Source organism: Ostrinia nubilalis, chromosome 18 (genome assembly GCF_963855985.1).
Source record: "Ostrinia nubilalis chromosome 18, ilOstNubi1.1, whole genome shotgun sequence".
NCBI classification, from domain to species: domain Eukaryota; kingdom Metazoa; phylum Arthropoda; class Insecta; order Lepidoptera; family Crambidae; genus Ostrinia; species Ostrinia nubilalis.
The window spans coordinates 316,158-337,045 of record NC_087105.1 but is presented as its reverse complement, the minus strand read 5'-3'; the positions used below and the strand labels follow the sequence as shown (position 1 = coordinate 337,045).

Sequence of the window (20,888 nt, the reverse complement as noted above, 5' to 3'; positions counted from 1 at the left end):
TTTTTGTATGGAGTTTTGACGGATTCGATTTTCGATTCGATCAAAAAGTGCGTTTTGTCTAAGGGGGCAGTGGGTCTAGTCAAAATGCCATCGCGAACCAATAGGAAGTTTTCACTAATGTCAGTCGCCGCGTCACCAGTAATTCGATTCGATCGGAAAATGGCAGCCAAAATGCACATTGAACCACCAACGACGCGGCGACATAAAAGTTCATTCAAAATCGAATAAAAGTTAAAAAATGTCTATGACTTTGCGATTGTTTTTACTTTTTTTAGCTTTTTTTTTTAAATTAGTTTCTTCCTTCTTTCTGCTCTCTGTTTATGTCTATGCTTCGCTGTCAAATTAGCTGTCAAAACGACATCGCGATACGGATTTGTCAAAACAGCATTAGGGTGGGTTGCACCATCTTAGTTTAACTTTGACAAACGTCTAAAATCTGTCAAACTCCATACAAAAAACACCGGTTAACGTCATAGTTACGGTCAAAGTTAGGTGGTGCAACTCACCCTATTGGTTTTCGATATAATCGAAGCTTATCACCGGGGTTTAAGTAATCGCAATGAAAATGGCGGGTGTTGCGATTCGATTCGATTTTGATTGAGTCTTAAATGCATGTTGGCTAAGTCTTTGTATGGGAAATTTCAATCCAGTCTTTCGATTATCGATAGGTAGGGCTTTGCGATTCGATTTTTTGCCGTTTGACTAAGCCTTTTTTGTTATCGACCTCTTTTGCGATTTGTTTGTTTGTTTGCGACTTGTTTGCGATGGGTTTGCGATTTTAAAGTGCGTTTTGACTAGACCCACTGCATCCATCAGCAGGAAAAAATGTCATTATTGACAAGAAGAAATGTCAATGTATGTTTTTTTTTTCAAATGTGCTGCGTTCATCATTAGAAAATATCGTACGACGCAATGCGTGTTTATCGTCTAGATTTTTGCAGAGATGGGCAATCTTTTTTCAATATTTTTAATTTATACTTATCAAGCACTCTTGCTCTTCTTTTGCCTTTTTACCCTCTTTCTAAATCTGAAAATGTTAGTATTTGATATTTAATTCATACATTTGATTTTGTTAGTTGAAATTAAGCTTGTAAAAAGTCTATTCATACGCTTGTAGTTTATGTCAGTGAATGAGGTCCACTGCTGGACAAAGGCCCCCCCAAGGATTTCCATTACAACCAGTCTGCGTTGTCCGCATGCAGGTCATCGTTCCACCTAATGGGGGGCCTGCCCAAGTGCCCACACTACTACACGTCTTACAGGCTACAGCACCATAGAGGTATAGAGGAATTAATTCTTCTATGTACAGCACAGATGGCTACAGCCTACATCTGTGCTACAGCCCATGGCTGGTCGGCTGGTCAGCACTCAACCACTCAACTTTTCTACCTCAACGGCCATCAGTATCAGTCAGCTCTAGTAGAGCGATGAACTACAGCTTTAACTAGTTTTCTAGTTTCAGGCTTTCAGGCTTGAAGGAAGAAATTTATTTGTACCTACAATCCCATAATTTTTCTTCAAAAATCTTATTAGAAATCTAACCACCATGGTATTAAAAAATCAAGTCGTATGATACTATTTTTTTTTCTGTCTGTACCTCATGAAAACCATAGGCAAAGTAAAACCTTTTTCAGGAAATCGAACTGCTGGAATCCATTATTGACCATAGAGTAAAATATCCATCCATGGCCGATCTCGTCGCTGTCATGTCTTTTATTTAATTTTTCAGAAATATGAGGCTCCTTCAATGATTTTGAGTGGGTTTATAGTGTGGAAGTGATCGTGTGGCGGCGCGGTCTCGGTGATACGGCTCGTTGGTCGGCGGCACCATGTTCAGCGGGACGGTGCGGCTACGGGTCTGCGAGGCGACAGGACTGAGGCCGACCGACTTTCAGAAAAGGCATAACATGACCTTCGGGAAGCCAGGTGAGTCCCTATCTTTATTCTGATGCGTCGTCAGGGACTCTATTGTAGACGAATGAACTGTTTTGCGTCGCAATCCAGTTCTGTAACATTGAATATTGCGCACGAAAAAGGCGTAGCATGTTTACTAAAATGGGTGGTGTATATGTAAATACGCGTTGTGCTTGCAGACGATCAGCCTATAGACCCGTACGTTTCGATCGACGCCGACGAGCATCACCTAGACCGTTCGAGCACAAAACCCAAAACATTTGACCCAGTGTGGAATGAAACCTTCACACATGAAGTTCATAATGTCACCAGGTACATTGATACTTCTAATACATAGTACACCAGTGTGATTGTGTAGGAAGTCAAGACTTGTTACTAATGTTTTTTTACCTTATTTTAGCTTGGGTATAACAGTGTTTCACGATGCGGCTATCCCTCCTGATGACTTTGTGGCAAACTGCACTATTCCATTTGAGGATCTTATGCACCGAGACAAGGATGCTTCAGACTTCTGGGTGAGCTGTCAATATCTCTAACGTCTTGCATGTAACTGAAAAAATTCTCTGTATAAGACTGTTATTATCATTATCCGCCTTAATCTTCTGATAAGATATACAAATTGTCTGTTTGTAACTTGTTATCAAGGTCTAGTGTAATGTTTGTTTTGACTGATAAGTCTATTTTAATGCAGTATTTTAATCTAATGCTATATTGAGTCTTGTCAGTGATTACACATCTTTTGTAAAACTTGATAATATTGCAATTTGTGATTATCGGACCGATTCTTATTAGAATCCAAGTGAATCAGTTGGGGAAAATCAAAGTGATGTGAATCATGAACCGTCTTAGAAGATTCTCCTGTCCGGATCCCAAATATGAAAGATTAGAAGAGGTGGGATAAGTCATTCAGGAGCCGGTTATAGAAGACTGACCTCTTTTGAAACTGAATCATTGCCGATGTTGAAATAACATTGCATTTTCCTTATAGTTATGAAATGAGTCATGACTTTAGGATGAAATTTGCATTTCTTGCTTTCAACAATTTATGAGTGGGAAGCTGGTACTACTATGATACAAATTTGGAGATACCCATATTTTTGAATAGGAATGAATATTAGTTGAGTATACAAAAACTAAAGAAAGATTTCTATTTCAGGTGGATCTAGAACCTAATGGAAAATTGCATCTCAATATCAATCTGAAATGGAATTCTCAAGGTTAGTGTTTTTTGCCATTTATATTATTAGATATTTGGATTTGAATTATTGTATCCTTCTAGGTTTCATTACTTTTAACACTTGATAGAGTGGCTTGGCTGGACCAGAAGAATTTATTGACTTAAAGTTACTTATGTAAACTTTTATCTAATTTTGGACACACTGTCACAGTCTGAAGCAGTTAACTAGGTCACTATTAATAAATAATAGTAAACACAGTTTGTAAAGTTAAAACAGTTCTAATTTTATGAGATAAGACATCCCTATTTTTATGCATTGACAAAATACTGAAGGTATTATTTAAAAAAATGATTGTCATTAAATTAAGGTTGACAGGGACAAAGAAATAACTCTATTTTGAGCCGCATTTGTTTTTGATGATTTCGGGAAATGAGCATTTGTGTTTGAGACAGCGCGAGCAGATCAAAGAGTGTTATTGTTGGCCTTGTGGACTGTGCCTACTGCAGTTCACTTTATGTTGTTTGTGTACTGGTATTATTTTTTAATTTGTGAGATTGGCATACATTCTTGTTGTTTTGAGTTTAGATTATGATAATATTATTTATATTTTCTAATGGTTTAATGTAATTTATCTTCTATAATGCTATCTGGTTGCTGATTTCTTTTGAAATATTGATCTGCAATAAAGGAAAGATAGATTGAAATCAGTCAGATAGATCCACGTTAAATATAAGCTTTACAATATCTTTAGATATTGCAGTGTGCACTTGTAAATTTTAATGTGAATATCAAAACACTTTGGAGCTGAATTCTGAGATGTCCATAAACATGAAAGTTTTTTTTTCCAAAAAAAAGTAAACTTTTTAAACTTTGTTTTAAAATAATTTATATGAGCAATGTGGTAATTAAGTATCTCAGGCTCCTAGTTACTTTGCGTAGGGACCAACAATAGTATCTCTACGATAAATTCTCTTCCAGTCGACCTCGAAAGCAACCATAATCAAATTAAATAGTTTTGCACAAACATGTTGTCATATTCGCCGTGTGCGCAGGCGCCGCGGCGGAGACATGCCGGCAGACGCGCGAGTTCAAGGAGGGCGCGGGCTTCGCGCGGCGGCGCGGTGCCATGCGGCGGCGCGTGCACCAGGTCAACGGCCACAAGTTCATGGCCACCTTCCTGCGCCAGCCCACCTTCTGCTCGCACTGCCGCGAGTTCATATGGTCAGTGCACACGGCCCACTGCCAGTAGGCAGTAGCCGACTAAAGTACGGCCAACGAGAAGCAATACAAAAGGTCGATTCGACTTTTACTTTCGAATTGACAATCTATTCTGTCTCTTCCCATCTTGTGTATTTGTCGTAATGGCTCGTTCTCCCGCCAAAATATGTCAAAGTTAAACCCTTAGGCTGGGTTGCACCATCTTACTTTAACTTTGACAAACGTCACAAATCTGTCAAATTCCATACAAAAAGCACCGGTTATCGTCATAGTTACCGTTAAAGATAGGTGGTGCAACACACCTCTACTATTCCAAATGACAATGACATTGGGTTTGTTTACATTTGGTATCGCCACAGAATAATAATAAGTACTACGTACAGAAGTTTTACTTCGCGAAGGTATTAAAAAAAATGTATGCTCAATGTCATTAACAATATGGTGTAATTTAGCTTGTCTCAAGAGTCAAGCAAGTTTGTCAGAAGTTTTGTTGACAAACGTCAGTGATCGGTACTGCGCCGAAGCTATAGGGCTGACTTCGGTAAAATGATGTGACGTGAGGTGCCAATCTGCAGAAAATGGCGGAGGAAATACCTACATGATTTAGCATGAATTATCATGAATAATATTAACTACTTATTTACCTCTCAGTGTCTTCAGGCAACTTAAAAAAGTACATTCTGTGTTTTTATTATTATTTAGGCAGTTAAATACTGCACAGTATTTAGTACACCATTTTCTTTATTTTTTTCCATCATACACAAGAATACGCGTGCGTGAGTCAATGTTCGCTCGTATGTGAGGCCTTGTCGAATAGTACTCTTGTAGGGGGCAATCGTGCGTGTTTTGTTTTCGATGTAAACTCGCGGAGATGAACAGGCCTGGTATCGCTTCTCGTTGGCCGTACTTTAGAGTCAATAACGTGTAGAGTCAAGAATTGCACGCGTGCATCTCTCACGATAGTCATGATTCGGCCTCAATAACCGCGAGGTTGATATTTGGTCATGGGTGGGTGGTGGGATTGCCCACTGCCCACTGTTGTGCTTATTTACCTCCGCGAGTGATGACTAACAAGTCGTCACTCCACTTAGCTAGAGACTACTAGTGTTGCTGAAAAATCGATTATCAATTAATTGATTATGTCCCTCTTTAAATATATCGATTTTTAAATAGGAAAAAAATCGATACATAACAATTATTTTTAGCAGGGTTCGAGGATATAATATATCAAGGGATATATATCAAGATATATATCGGATATATATCCGATATATATCAAGCCGGTTTTGATGATATATATCAACTTTTAAAATTTGTTACTGTATTTGTACTTTTTGACATAAGATTTTTATTTTTTTAGTTGATTTTGCCGTATTTTAAAGATATTTTATGTTTTTGCTTTATTGTCTGATTTTAAGTTATAAAAACATTAAAAACATGTTTATGTAACACATATGCAATAGTATTCATGAATAATACAATAAAATAATACTATGCCTTTCATACAAAATTGATATATATCAAAGTTGATATACAGTGTGAGTCACGTTAAAGTGTACATATGAAAGTAGATGAAACTAGACCTATTTTTATCGACAAAAAAGAGGTCAAAAAATTTTTGAGATTTTTTTTTAATTTTTTATAGAATTTTTTTTCTTCCAATTACTTATTGTAAAGTAAACGTAATAACTTTTAAACTAAGCGGTATATCCTGATAAAATAAAAACAGTAACAATGCTAAATAGCAGGCAATACTAAAAAAATACATAAAATACACAAAAAAGGCCAACAAATAATAAAAAATGATACTTTTTGAAAAAAATCTGCTTTAAAATTCGTGTTTTTTTGGTTATTTGATAAATTTCTCCAAAAAATGCCCCTATAACAGGTGGTTTTTATTACTTTGTATTATTCTCTATCGTATTATCTTTGTAAAACCAAAAATCGCATGTCTCTATCCCTATTACAACATTTGCTATGATCGTTTGAACAAAGGCCTGCCACAACATTTTTCTCCGCTACAGTTAGAGACAATTTTAATTTTAACTAAAATGCTTATTTTACTTTGAAATCTTTTGTTTTTATTTGAAATCTAACTTGTCTTTATCAAAATAACAAATCTAGAGCCATTTTCAGTTTCGTTGTTAACGAAGCGTTGAATGGCGCGCCCGGAGAGGCTTAGTTCAAACGATCATTGCAAACGTTGTGATAGGGATAGAGACATGCGATTTTTGGTTTTACGAAGGTAATACGATAGAGAATAATACAAAGTAATAAAAACCACCGGTTATAGGGGCATTTTTTGGAGAAATTTATCAAATAACCAAAAAAACACGAATTTAAAAGCAGATTTTTTTCAAAAAGTTTAATTTTTTATTATTTATTGGCCTTTTTTATGTATTTAATGTATTTTTTTAGCATTGCCTGTTATTTAGCATTATTACTGTTTTTATTTTATCAGGATATACCGCTTAGTTTAAAAGTTATTACGTTTTCTTTACAATAAGTAATTGGAAGAAAAAAAATTCTATAAAAAATTAAAAAAAAATCTCAAAAATTTTTTGACCTCTTTTTTGTCGATAAAAATAGGTCTAGTTTCATCTATTTTCATATGTACACTTTAACGTGACTCACACTGTATATCGGATATTATCATAAATATCCGATATTTTGATATTTATAATAAATATCGGATATTTTCGAACCCTGATTTTTAGACAAACAGACTGTAGATTTTATTCTTCAATCAGAATCGATAATATCTCCACATGGGATTATCGATACTTCCAATTTTTCATGTTTTTATTTTTCAAATATCTAACAGATTTTTTTGATTACAGGGGTATTGGCAAGCAGGGATACCAGTGTCAAGGTAAATAACTTTAATCAGTAATTCTTTGTGTATTTCTGAGTAACCTTCCAAAATCATATTTTTAACTTGCAACACCAATTAAACGGCAATGTTTTCTGTGCAGTGTGCACGTGCGTGGTTCACAAGCGCTGCCACTCGTCCGTCGTCACCAAGTGTCCCGGGATGAAGGAAGAGGTAGGATGCATTCATTATTATCAAGTTTCAACTGTTTATTTCTTATTTTCTATGTAAAAAGCCTTTTGGATACAATTTTTAATGTAATTACATTTAAAGGCTTAAACATCAATTTGACTATTTTTGTGACTCTCACAACAATATCTCTTATGTTAGTTCATTTTCATAAGTTTAGGGGTTGCTATTGTAATAATACAGTCAGCTTTAGGTACCCGTAAGTGCTTAGTTCCCTCACGCATTGAACGACCAAGTCGCGTGGTCAGAGGGCTTAGTGTGAGTTTACATCAAACCAGCGTTGCCAGACGTCCCGATTTTGGCGGGACGTCCCGATTTTTAAATCAAATTTAAATGTCCCGCGCGGGACAGGCTCGGTCCCGCTTTTCGGAGAGAGACACTCACTTCACCAGACTATTGTTTGAAACGCCATATTATTCTAAAGAATAAAACATTTTTAATTTTTTTCTTTTTTTATTCTAAAGACGAATTTAACGATAGAGTAAATCTGATTTAAATTTTTTTTTTGTTACAATACATTTTCTATGGCTACTTTTGCTATATATTGTCACGTAAACGTAATTTTAAGTCAAATAAAAAGATAAATATTTTAAAACCTTTGATTATATACTTTTTTTTTACTCTGTCCCGCTTCTGACGGAAGAGTCCCGCTATTTTCACTCAAAAAGTACCAAAGTCCCGACTTGGCGGAAAAAAAACTGACAACGCTGGACGGATTGTACAGCGCCCCTAGCGGAAACTCAAGAATTAAAATTTTCATATTTTTTTTAACGCGCTCACTAGTGAGGTCGTTTGATGTGTGGGTATGTTGTTCGTTGAACAAATGATGAAGTCCGTTCGTTTCAAACGAAATTATTTATTACTTTCCACAATCAATTCACGAAGGAGAAACAGAGCACTTCAGTTATATTCTGTGACACAAGTATAAAGTAAGATTGATCGAAGAAAAAGATCGTTACACAGTTCGTACTACGTAATCAGTTGGCGGTCGTCGCGAGCCGCACGGGTCTCGCGTAGATAGCAAAAGTCGTGACTGGCGCGCTGGGCGGCCTGCGCAGGTAAGTAGCGGTGGAATAGCAAACCGGTTCTCCGACGAGCCGCGCGCCGTAAATATGCAATATCTAACACAATACGCGTAGTCTATTTGTTTGTGTAAGTTATTTAGAATATAATATGTATTAGGTATTTATTTATGTTTGTTATTAAAATATATGTGTAGTGTATTTATGTTACTGTTTATCAAGTGTGTTTGTAAATATATTATAATGCTATTGATATCATAATTTATGTAATGTACTATAAATACAGGGTGTCCCAAAAACAATGGATAACCCTGTAACCATCGATAGGCCTCGCCATGATCTCCCTAACGTCCATTTTTGACCCCAGTAAAAATATCACCGATTTCAAGATTTTTAAGTTTTTGTGCATTTTTAGAAAATTTCCACCTGCGATTACTTTTTCTCATGCCATTTCTACAAATGAGGATACTTTTCAATCTGGTTTTTTTCCTTATCACAAGGGATAGTTGGGCTATCAAAAGAAAATATCAAAGTTCAACAAACTAGTTTGAAAGTATGAAAATTTTAAGAAATTGCAGAAGAGAAGGAAAAATTAATTCATTGTCTTGCACTTTAGATCAGCCATCGTGTAAAAAAAATGTAGGAAGACCATCGTGCCCATTACCTTAAAAACTTCCTTGGTTAATTGAGATTCTAAAAAGGTATCACAAGCCTATGTATCCTGTATTATTTTTATCTTATGGCTACTTGAATAGCAACTAGTATGAAAACTGCAAAAATGAGTTTTTCTCGTAATAGCTAAACTAGGACTGCATAGTGGCATTAAATACAAATGGATACTTTTTAGCGTAGGAATTTAAATAAAGCAACATTTTATCATCATCATCATCATCATTTCAGCCGTAGGACGTCCACTGCTGAACATAGGCCTGTACCCTAATAATTTTCATAATAACCGCTTGGTAGCGGCCTGTATACAGCACCTTCCTGCTTATCTTTATGAGGTCGTCGGTCCACTTTGTAGGTGGACGTCCTACGATGCGCTCTCCGGTACGTAGCCTCCACTTGAACCCTGCTGCCTGAGTTCTGCGAACTACTGTGCCTTGCCCTTTGCCACTTCAGCTTGCTGATCCGTCGGGCTATGTCAGCGACTTTAGTTCGTTTACAGGTCTCCTAATTTCTGATATGGTTTCGTAAAGAAACCCGAGCATAGCCCCTTCCATAGCACGCTGTGCAAAAAATCCACGTTTCCGAGCCGTGTATCATCACGGGCATCTGTCTATAGGCACATTTATAAGGTGTAAAACAAAAAATAAGTAATCACAAAAACGCAGAACGGACGGCCAATGGGGCAACAGGGTTCAAGTGGAGGCTACGTACCGGAAAGCGCATCGTAGGACGTCCACCTACAAAGTGGACCGACGACCTCATTAAGGTAAGCAGGAAGGTGCTGGATGCAGGTCGCTACCAAGCGGTCATTATGAAAATCATTGGGGTACAGGCCTATGTTCAGCAGTGGACGTCCTATGGCTGAAATGATGATGATGATGATGATAAAATGTTGCTTTATTTAAATTCCTACGCTAAAAATTATCCATTTGTATTTGATGCCACTATGCAGTCCTAGTTTAACTATTACGAGAAAAACTCATTTTTGCAGTTTTCATACTAGTTGTTATTCAAGTAGCCATAAGATAAAAATAATACAGAATACATAAGCTTGTGATACCTTTTCAGAATCTCAATTAACCAAGGAAGTTTTTAAGGTAATGGGCACGATGGTCTTCCTACATTTTTTTTACACGATGGCTGATCAAAAGTGCAAGACAATGAATTAATTTTTCCTTCTTCTCTGAAATTTCTTAAAATTTTCATACTTTTAAACTAGATTGTTGAACTTTAATCTTTTCTTTTGATAGCCCAACTATCCCTTGTGATAAGAAAAAAAACTAGATTGAAAAGTATCCTCATTTGTAGAAATGGCTTGAGAAAAAGTAATCGCAGGTGGCAATTTTCTAAAAATGCACAAAAACTTAAAAATCTTGAAAACGGTGATATTTTTACTGGGGTCAAAATTGGACGTTAGGGAGACCATGGCGAGGCCTATCGATGGTTACAGGGTTATCCATTGTTTTTGGGACACCCTGTATATAATGTGTTTGTATGTAAATATTATAAATGTTATGTGAGTTCCCCACATCACTCCCCCTCGAGAGACCTTGCCTAAGGTCGATAAAAATCCGGAAAACGGACTTGACGACCAGAGCGCGTTGTTCTAACCGCTGGAGTGGCACTACTGGGTTCTGTAGCTGTTGTGTTACATTGTTCGGTCATGATGTAGGCTGGCTTCAGTCTGTCTACCGAAACTGTGACTTCTTTACCTTTGACACGAATTTTGTAAACCTTTTGTCCTCTGTCTAACACCTCGTATGGGCCTGAGTAAGCTGGTTGTAAAGAACTTCTCAAGGCATCTTCACGGAGAAAAATATGAGAACAAGAGGAAAGGTCTTTGTAAATAAAAACTTTTTTAGTTGAGTGGTTTGTTGTGGGTACTGGCTGTAGGTTGTTGGCAAATGATCTGATTCGTGATACGAAATCTGTCAAATCAGGGGTGCATTTGTCAACATTAGCGCCAAAAAATTCCCCTGGTAGTCTTAAGGGCTCACCATAAACAAGTTCTGCCGATGTTGCTTGTAGGTCTTCCTTAAAAGAACTTCGTATGCCAAGTAGTACTATAGGCAACGCTTCGGACCAACTACTATCACTGTGACACATAATGGCGGCTTTTAGTTGACGATGAAATCTTTCAACTAGGCCATTGCACTGTGGGTGGTATGCAGTGGTTCTGCGGTGTGTGAAACCTAATGTTTTCGACAGTTGTTGAAATGTTGCACTCTCAAATTGCCTGCCACGGTCGGTTACGACGTCGGTAGGGCAGCCGAAACGAGCAACCCATCCAAGGAGGAACGCATTGACCACAGATTCCGCTGTAATGTCGGTAATAGGGACAGCCTCAGCCCATCGTGTAAAACGATCGACCGCTGTCAAACAGTACCGATATTCTCTGGAAGGCGGTAGTGGTCCGATGAGGTCTAAATGTACATATTTAAATCGCGCTGTAGGTAAATCGAGGGTACCTAAAGGTGATTTAACATGTCGATTTACCTTAGTGCGCTGGCAGGCTAAACATGACATAGACCATTCTCGGCAATCTTTCCTTATCTGTGGCCAAACGTATCGCTGGGCTACAAGTTTGGCGCTGGCGTTGGCTCCAGGATGGCAAAGAGTATGCAAACTGTCGAAGATTTGTTTACGCATGGGTTTGGGTACGAATGGTCTGGGGGTTGATGTGCTGACATCGCAGTACAATTCTACGCAACTCCCAGGTATTTTCATTTTCTTTATGCGCAGGGAAGACTCCTCATTGATGTAATGATATAATTCTGGATCTGACTTCTGCAATTTGGCCAATTTCTCAAAACTTACCGGTTCAGTTACTTCATCTACACGAGAAAGAGTATCAGCTACTGTATTATCTTTCCCGGAGATGTGCTGGATATCTGTAGAAAATTGAGAAATGTAGTCCAGATACCTGTACTGACGCGGAGTGCAGTTGGTTTTGCGTTCACGGAATGCAAAACAGAGAGGTTTGTGGTCCGTGTATATGGTAAATTGAGAAGCCTCGAACCAGTGGCGAAAATATTTTATATTCTCATATATTGCAAGGAGCTCTCGGTCGTATGCTGAGTATTTCTTTTGTGCCGGGCTCAACTTGCGTGAGAAAAATGCTAGTGGTTGCCAATGACCGTCCTGCAACTGTTGTACTACTCCTCCCATGGCTTCATCAGAAGCATCAGTAAACAGTCCGAGTTTAGCCTTGGAGTCCGGGTGAGCTAGCATTGCTGCGTTGCAGAGACCTGACTTGCACTCCTCGAAAGCTCTTATTGCGTCTCCACTCATGACAATTGGTTGAGAGGCTTTGATAGACCCAGTCAGCAAGGCGTTCAGGGGAGATTGGATCTGGGCAGCTTGTGGTATAAATCTCCTATAGAAATTAATCATCCCCAAAAATCGCCTCAACTGCTTGGCTGTCTGAGGTTGTGGAAATTCCTTGATAGCCTGGACCTTACCTTCCAGAGGCCTGGTTCCGTGTTGTGAAATATGGTACCCTAGAAATGTGACTTCGGACGCCCCAAAAACGCATTTTGAAGTGTTGATCACCATACCGTAGTCTCGCATTCTGGAGAAGACCTGTCGGAGGTGATCTTCGTGCTGGGCTTCTGATTTTGAGAAGATGAGGAAATCGTCCAAGTATGGGTAGCAGAATTCTAGGTCTCGGGTCATTTCATCAACAAATCTCTGGAAGGTTTGGCCTGCATTGCGTAAACCAAATGTCATATATGGAAACTCGAAGAGTCCGAAGGGTGTAGTGATCGCCGTCTTTATGATATCCTCCTCGTGCACTGGCACCTGATTATATGCCTTGACCAAATCAATGGTAGAGAAGACAGTACAACCAGACAGGCTATGAGAGAAATCATGTATGTGGCGTATCGGGTACTTATCTGGTATAGTCCTGGCGTTGAGTAGCCTATAGTCACCACAAGGCCTCCAGCCGTTATCTTTTTTAGGAGCCAGGTGTAGTGGTGACGACCATGGCGACTTTGATGGACGAGCTGTGCCGTCTGCCAACATTGCGTCGAACTCAGCCTTTGCAATCCTCAATTTGTCGGGGGCCAACCTGCGGGGTGAACATGACACAGGGGGGCCAGGTGTTGTGCGAATGTGATGTACTGTATTGTGTTTAGGTGTACGCGGTGTGCCTGGTGGTTTGATAATTTCAGGAAATTCAGAAAGCAAATTATGATATCGCGAAGTTCCAGTCACAACTTTTACACTAGGTATTGAGTTATTATTATTAACAATACACGCTACAGTAGTTAAATTAGTTGTACCATCAATTATTCGTTTATTACGTATGTCAACGAGTAAATTAAAATACGACAAAAAATCAACACCAATAATCGCTTTAGTTACGTCAGCTACCACAAATTTCCAATTAAAGTCCCTACGAAGGCCTAAATTGATATTAAATTGTACATAACCATACGTATCTATAGTCGAACCGTTAGCCGCGCACAGTTGGTAGTTGGTCTTCTCACGACGATCACGGAGTGCAGAACGAGGGTAGACGCATAATTCGCTTCCGGTGTCAACGAGAAATTGAACTTTCGATCTGCGGTCCGTTACGAAGAGGCGACCAGTGGAGGGTAGGCAATCTTCAGCCGCCATTACAGATTGCCCTGAGCGTTTCCCGATTTGTAGTCGCATGGCTTCACGCACTTCTTGGCTTGACTGCCGAACTTGAAGTGGTACCAACATTGTGGGAACTTTCTATAGTTGGACTGGGAACGCGTTGATGGAGTCCGCTGTCGATTCTGCTGGTTTGACTGCTGGTTTGACTGCCGGTTACGAGGGCGGGAACGGCCGTGAACATCTGCACTTAAAGAGCTGACCTGCTTTGTTAGTTCCGCTATGCTCCGTGTCATCATTTCTAATGCGGACTGCGTACTCGTAGCGCTGGTGGCTGCTACCTGCGGTGATGATGGCGCGATGTCATGCACTCTGTCAGCTAGGTCTGCCAGTTCGTTGAGAGACAGGCTCATTTGTGATGCAATCACTGTCTGCAGGTTGTTTGGTAATCGGCTCGTCCAAATTGTGCGAAGAAAGTCTTCCGGTATGTTAGGGCCGGCCAAATGCTGCAGATGTCGCAGGAACTGCGAGGGCTTGCGATCACCAAGCTCTTCCGATTGCAAAAGTTGCTTCACTTTCCTTTCACTGGACGTAGATAGCCTCTTGATTAACTCAGATTTTATCTTTTCGTATTTTCCGCTACTCGGTGGTGAAGTGATGATGTCTTCAACTTCGACAGCGAATTGACGATCGAGGTGCGAAAGTACGTAGTAATATTTCGTGTTGTCGTCAGTAATTCTCGCCATCGCAAACTGACCTTCGATTTGTGAAAACCATATTGAGGGTTTTTCAGGCCAAAACGGGGGTATTCTCACGCCAACTCGAAATGTTTCAGGTGCTGGTAACGTATAATTTTGTTGGGGGGTAGTTGCGTCCTCCATTTTATCTTGTTCCGTCGTTATAATACTTGCGTCGAGATATTCTTGATCGCTCATCTAGGATGCTTGAGTCGGGGTCACCAGTTGTGGGTATGTTGTTCGTTGAACAAATGATGAAGTCCGTTCGTTTCAAACGAAATTATTTATTACTTTCCACAATCAATTCACGAAGGAGAAACAGAGCACTTCAGTTATATTCTGTGACACAAGTATAAAGTAAGATTGATCGAAGAAAAAGATCGTTACACAGTTGATCACAGTTCGTACTACGTAATCAGTTGGCGGTCGTCGCGAGCCGCACGGGTCTCGCGTAGATAGCAAAAGTCGTGACTGGCGCGCTGGGCGGCCTGCGCAGGTAAGTAGCGGTGGAATAGCAAACCGGTTCTCCGACGAGCCGCGCGCCGTAAATATGCAATATCTAACACAATACGCGTAGTCTATTTGTTTGTGTAAGTTATTTAGAATATAATATGTATTAGGTATTTATTTATGTTTGTTATTAAAATATATGTGTAGTGTATTTATGTTACTGTTTATCAAGTGTGTTTGTAAATATATTATAATGCTATTGATATCATAATTTATGTAATGTACTATAAATATATAATGTGTTTGTATGTAAATATTATAAATGTTATGTGAGTTCCCCACAGATGTAAACTTACTCTCAGCCCTCCGGTCGCGGCGGCCAACATTTTTTTCCGTGATATATCGGAATGTCGGATATATCGGATAATCGGATGCGGGAGGTCAGGGATTAGCGAATTAGCGATTGTCTAATATAATGTTTTTTTTTGTGTACAGCAACACTCGGTGGGCGTGTCGGGCGGTCAGCGGTTCAACGTCAACGTGCCACATCGCTTCGTGGTGCACTCCTACAAGCGCTTCACCTTCTGCGACCACTGCGGCTCGCTGCTCTACGGGCTCATCAAGCAGGGCCTGCAGTGCGAGGGTGAGCGACCGTGGACCCTGTGCGCTCGTGATAGAGTCCACATTAGTGCCGCACGCTCGTGGTGCACTCCTACAAGCGCTTCACCTTCTGCGACCACTGCGGCTCGCTGCTCTACGGGCTCATCAAGCAGGGCCTGCAGTGCGAGGGTGAGCGACCGTGGACCCTGTGCGCTCGTGATAGAGTCCACATTAGTGCCGCACGCTCGTGGTGCACTCCTACAAGCGCTTCACCTTCTGCGACCACTGCGGCTCGCTGCTCTACGGGCTCATCAAGCAGGGCCTGCAGTGCGAGGGTGAGCGACCGTGGACCCTGTGCGCTCGTGATAGAGTCCACATTAGTGCCGCACGCTCGTGGTGCACTCACACAAGCGCTTCACCTTCTGCGACCACTGCGGCTCGCTGCTCTACGGGCTCATCAAGCAGGGCCTGCAGTGCGAGGGTGAGCGACCGTGGACCCTGTGCGCTCGTGATAGAGTCCACATTAGTGCCGCACGCTCGTGGTGCACTCCTACAAGCGCTTCACCTTCTGCGACCACTGCGGCTCGCTGCTCTACGGGCTCATCAAGCAGGGCCTGCAGTGCGAGGGTGAGCGACCGTGGACCCTGTGCGCTCGTGATAGAGTCCACATTAGTGCCGCACGCTCGTGGTGCACTCCTACAAGCGCTTCACCTTCTGCGACCACTGCGGCTCGCTGCTCTACGGGCTCATCAAGCAGGGCCTGCAGTGCGAGGGTGAGCGACCGTGGACCCTGTGCGCTCGTGATAGAGTCCACATTAGTGCCGCACGCTCGTGGTGCACTCCTACAAGCGCTTCACCTTCTGCGACCACTGCGGCTCGCTGCTCTACGGGCTCATCAAGCAGGGCCTGCAGTGCGAGGGTGAGCGACCGTGGACCCTGTGCGCTCGTGATAGAGTCCACATTAGTGCCGCACGCTCGTGGTGCACTCCTACAAGCGCTTCACCTTCTGCGACCACTGCGGCTCGCTGCTCTACGGGCTCATCAAGCAGGGCCTGCAGTGCGAGGGTGAGCGACCGTGGACCCTGTGCGCTCGTGATAGAGTCCACATTAGTGCCGCACGCTCGTGGTGCACTCCTACAAGCGCTTCACCTTCAGCGACCAGAGCCCCGATTGCGCTAAAAATTTTAATCTTCAATGCGCCCGGACGACGAACAAACATCAGCTGTTTTGCCAATTCGTATCGCGATGTCGTTTTGACAGCTAGTTGAAACGAAGCATAGACATAGACAGAGAGTAGCTGCCCCTTCGATTAAAGTTAAAGCCTGGTCCGTGAGCACGTAGAATCCCGTCCAATGACCCCAAGCTGCCCATCCTTGTCGCCCGTACGTAATGAGGATCAGTACTGTTGTAGAAAATTCAATGAAACTAGTATCTACGTTAATCTTTAAGACATAAGAAAGATATATCTTTTTGAATTATCCAAATCGGACCATTACTTACGAAGATATTAAGTAATAAACATAGGCCGTTTTTGCCGCTAAAAGACAACGTACGCAGGGCCGCGTGACGTCACTATATCCGAATCGAGCGCAGCCGGCGTACTATTGGGATGGAAAATTTTTTTTTCCAGCTAAACTATCAGTTTTAGAAAAAAACTTTTAATAACATTTATTCATCAAAATAAAGTAACCTACCGACCAGTAATTTTTAAAAATAAAAATTGTGAAAAATAGGTATCGCTATGTCCAAAAACCACATTTTTATAGGATTCGATGGAATGCGGAGACGCGGTTAGGGTGATTGTAACTTTATGATTGTTTGTATTGAACATAATAATACATAGGTAATATGAGTACTAATACCCAGTTTCTGGCCTAGAGGGGGGGAGGGGGATGTCATACCCAGCTTATAGCCTGGGGGGGAGGGGGCTTCTGGCCGAGGGGGTTATACCTAGCTTATGCTTATGGACTGGGGGGAGGGGCTAGCCTTACCCAGCTTCTGGCCTGGGGGGGAGGGGCAAGCCTTACCCAGCTTCTGGCCTGGGGGGGGGGGGGTTAAATCATACCAAGACTTCTGGCCGAGGGGGAAGTCATGCCCAGCTTATGACCTGGGGAGAGGAGATAGGGACGGGGGTATAGCTTCTAGGCTAAGATTAAATAGATTTCCAGGAGGGAGCAGCTGGCCCGCCCATGGGAACGGCGAATAGATAGGTAGGTACGTAGGTTTAACTCAGAAAAACTAAATAACAGGTAGGTATTGCGTGTACATCGAAATGATCTTCATAGCAATGTCTTGTAGCCTAGGCAGAGTGTATCTGCCTCAGCTATACTTATTGTTAGAAGTAAATAAATTAATATTTATACATTTTTATATTTTACTTGGACGAAGATATGACTCTAACAACACTTATGAACACTTTATTTGAATAAATCGCCAAAATTGAATCGTATGAGCGTATGGATTTTTTGCGATATTTTTCACAATTTCTATTTTAAAAAATTACCTATCGATAGCTTACTTTATTCTGATGAATAAATGTCATAACAAGTTTTTCTCTAAAACTGATAGTTTGTCTAGAAAAAAATATTTTCTATCCACGCAGTACGCCGGCAGCGTTCGGATCGGATATAATGACGTCATCGGTCCCGCGCCGGGCGGTCAGTGAACTTTTTTAGTAATTTGGCCATAACTTCGTCAATTTTTGTCGTAGAACAAAAATTTTTGGACTGTATATTAAGGATTTCTTAGACCTATAAATCTGCATTCACAGCTAAAAATCGAAATGATCCTCATTATGCGCGTCGCACAGTCGCGACACCAATATAATTACGCGCGAGCGATAAGGATGGGTAGCTTGGGGTCATTGGACGGGATTCTACGTGCTCACGGACCAGGCTTTAGAAAATTCTTCAAAACAAAGTAAACGTTTTCAGTCAAAAGTAGTGCAACCAACACTTGAACTTCGACGTCATCCCTAATTTGATGTGCGTTTTACGCTCAGCTTCGTTCGAATCTGTTTTGCGCATAAACTTTACCGTGATACCGAATTTGCACCTCAGCTGGAATGAATTGGAGACGTTAAAAATTAGCGCAATCGGGGCACAGTAGTCATCAAGTTGGACCTTGTGCGGTTGTGACAGAGTCGATGTTTGCTTGCAGTGTGCTCGATGAACGTGCACAAGCGCTGCCAGAAGAACGTGGCCAACAACTGCGGCATCAACACCAAGATGATGGCCGAGATCCTCAACGAGATGGGCATCTCGCCCGACAAGAACCCACGCCCCAGGCCCTCCAAGGTAAGAACAATTCTACAAATAGGAAAACGAATAATTCTTCGTACTCAGAAAATTTCAAGAATAAGAAAAATGATATTGATATTAGGTTTATAGACGACCCACGCTGAACTGTCCCACCAAACTCAATGACAGGGGGGAGCTACCATCGTTCACCATATGGTTTCCAACATGGCAAAAATCGGAACCAGCGATCCGGTATTGACGGTGGCGCCCCGCTGGCAATGTCAGGTAGGACAGTTCAGTATTTTGGAACTATACCAAAATGTCACTCAGTAAATGTGTCCAATACAGCCTGGATTATACTTCTTAGAAATTAAAAAAATGTTTTGAGAATTTTAGACATTCACATTGGGGTGTGCTTTGAAATTTTGAACCTGTTTGTCTGAAATGGAATAAGATGTAAGATGCTGTACTTAGGAGCGCCCTCATGAGTACTTTTACGACTTAAGTCTATAATATCTCGACTTAAAAATCAGTAGGGCGTAAATGATGTGGGCAGGCTTCCCACAAGGTGGACCGACGATCTGGTGAAGGTCGCGGGAAGTGCCTGGATGCGAGCAGCGCGGGACAGGTCGTTATGGAAATTCTTGGAGGAGGCCTTTGTCCAGCAGTGGACGTCATTTGGCTGAAGTGAACGAAGGGCATAAACCTAGCAAATCCATCTTTTCAACAGAGCTTTAAAACAGAAAAATAAAACAATTCGATCATAACTTAATCTTCTTGTCCTCGCACACTGCTGTTTCAAAGTCTCACACTCAATGTTATTCCCCGCAGTACTTAAACACACCTCTTATGGAGGGCACTCCCGAGCTCGGCTCCTCCGGCGACGCGGACGGCAAGGACGGCGACAAGCACGACGACAAAGGTCAGTCAACCTACGTCAGTCAGTATACGCTAGATGTGTGTGTACACGCTTATGTGAATGAGATGAAGCTCGGCCGAGACACGTGAGAAACTGAGAGTAAAACAAATGACGGTGTAACTTTTGGAGCGGCATTTGTTTCTTTTGTTACTGGGATAAGTTTAAATGTCCTTTTAGATTATATTTTTCTTATTAGTTGAGGTTATTGAGTTGTTCTTCTATCCCCATTGACTTGTCCCATCAACAGTGGATAGCACTGAATGGAGATTTGTGGAAGAAAAGTCCACAATCCTCTATAGACGCGGCAAGTCAATGGGGGTAAGTGGAATCACCCACATCTGTTATAATTGTTGCTGCTGTAGAATCTTTATTCTACTCGAAAGGTATACAATACCGATCAGATAATTTTTCACGTGTCTAAGGCCAGTTTCATAAGCTATATGTCCCTTAATCAAGTCTTTGTTAACATTCAGCATGTTTTTATTTCAATTTGCTGCAAAAATTACTATTAAAACTAGTTTTCCCAAATGTTTATTATTTGCCTTATCTGTTTAACTATGTGATGTTTTTTTGCATTTTTTCATCTACCATTATTGTCTTTCAACATTCAACTTAAAGAGATGATTGTGTACCAATAACAAATTATTAGTTTATTAAAAAACATAACCCTCCTGGCACAGTCAGGTAAATAGCATGAACTTAGTTTTTGTAGATTCCTTGAATGACAATAATTTAGACGAGTATCATAGTATGACAAAGTAAGTGAAATATATCACTCAGACTCACATTAGAATTTACTTATCATTGACGAAGTAGTTGATACTCCAAAACCGAGAATGGTTATTATGCATTTAAAAAGCGTAATGTTGAAAGACACCACCATCATCACTACCCATTGTCAATGTCTTACCCGCCGCATTATTTTTGTTTGCATCATGCCTTGTGTCGTCCCGCACGCGCAGAGTTCTTTCTCGGCTTCACCGCCAACGGCACCTTCGAGTCTTACGGGCTCGGCGGCGGCGACTGGACCAACGGGCTCAGCTGGACCGCCGGCGGGATGAACTGGACCTCAAACGGGACGAGTGGGACGAACGGCAACGGAATGTTCGGCTCGTGTGCGTTCGCCGAACCCGCCTGGCCGACCGGCACGCATTGGGACGATCTGGCGGAGATATTCGGACCACAGCAGACGTATAGTACGATGTTGCGATTATAGCTAGGTGGTGGGGGCTTGATTGGGTTTTTTTAGCTTTTCAGATTGTGTGACGCGTGGATGGACTAAATTTGTTATCCCCTT

General features: G+C 41.2%; 1 protein-coding gene across 1 annotated transcript in view; it reads left to right on the top strand.

The window, feature by feature from the left end:
- The first annotated feature begins 1,472 nt into the window (after positions 1-1,472).
- Positions 1,473-20,888, top strand: part of LOC135080822 (calcium-independent protein kinase C) — a 36,081-nt gene continuing 16,665 nt past the window's right edge. Inside the window, exons 1-11 of the mRNA XM_063975545.1 lie at positions 1,473-1,926; positions 2,094-2,226; positions 2,315-2,429; positions 3,071-3,131; positions 4,145-4,313; positions 7,151-7,182; positions 7,286-7,356; positions 15,329-15,476; positions 18,593-18,729; positions 19,504-19,594; positions 20,554-20,787. Coding sequence (XP_063831615.1) covers positions 1,830-1,926; positions 2,094-2,226; positions 2,315-2,429; positions 3,071-3,131; positions 4,145-4,313; positions 7,151-7,182; positions 7,286-7,356; positions 15,329-15,476; positions 18,593-18,729; positions 19,504-19,594; positions 20,554-20,787 — 1,288 coding nt within the window. The 5' untranslated portion in view covers positions 1,473-1,829. The remainder of the gene's footprint in view (positions 1,927-2,093; positions 2,227-2,314; positions 2,430-3,070; positions 3,132-4,144; positions 4,314-7,150; positions 7,183-7,285; positions 7,357-15,328; positions 15,477-18,592; positions 18,730-19,503; positions 19,595-20,553; positions 20,788-20,888) is intronic.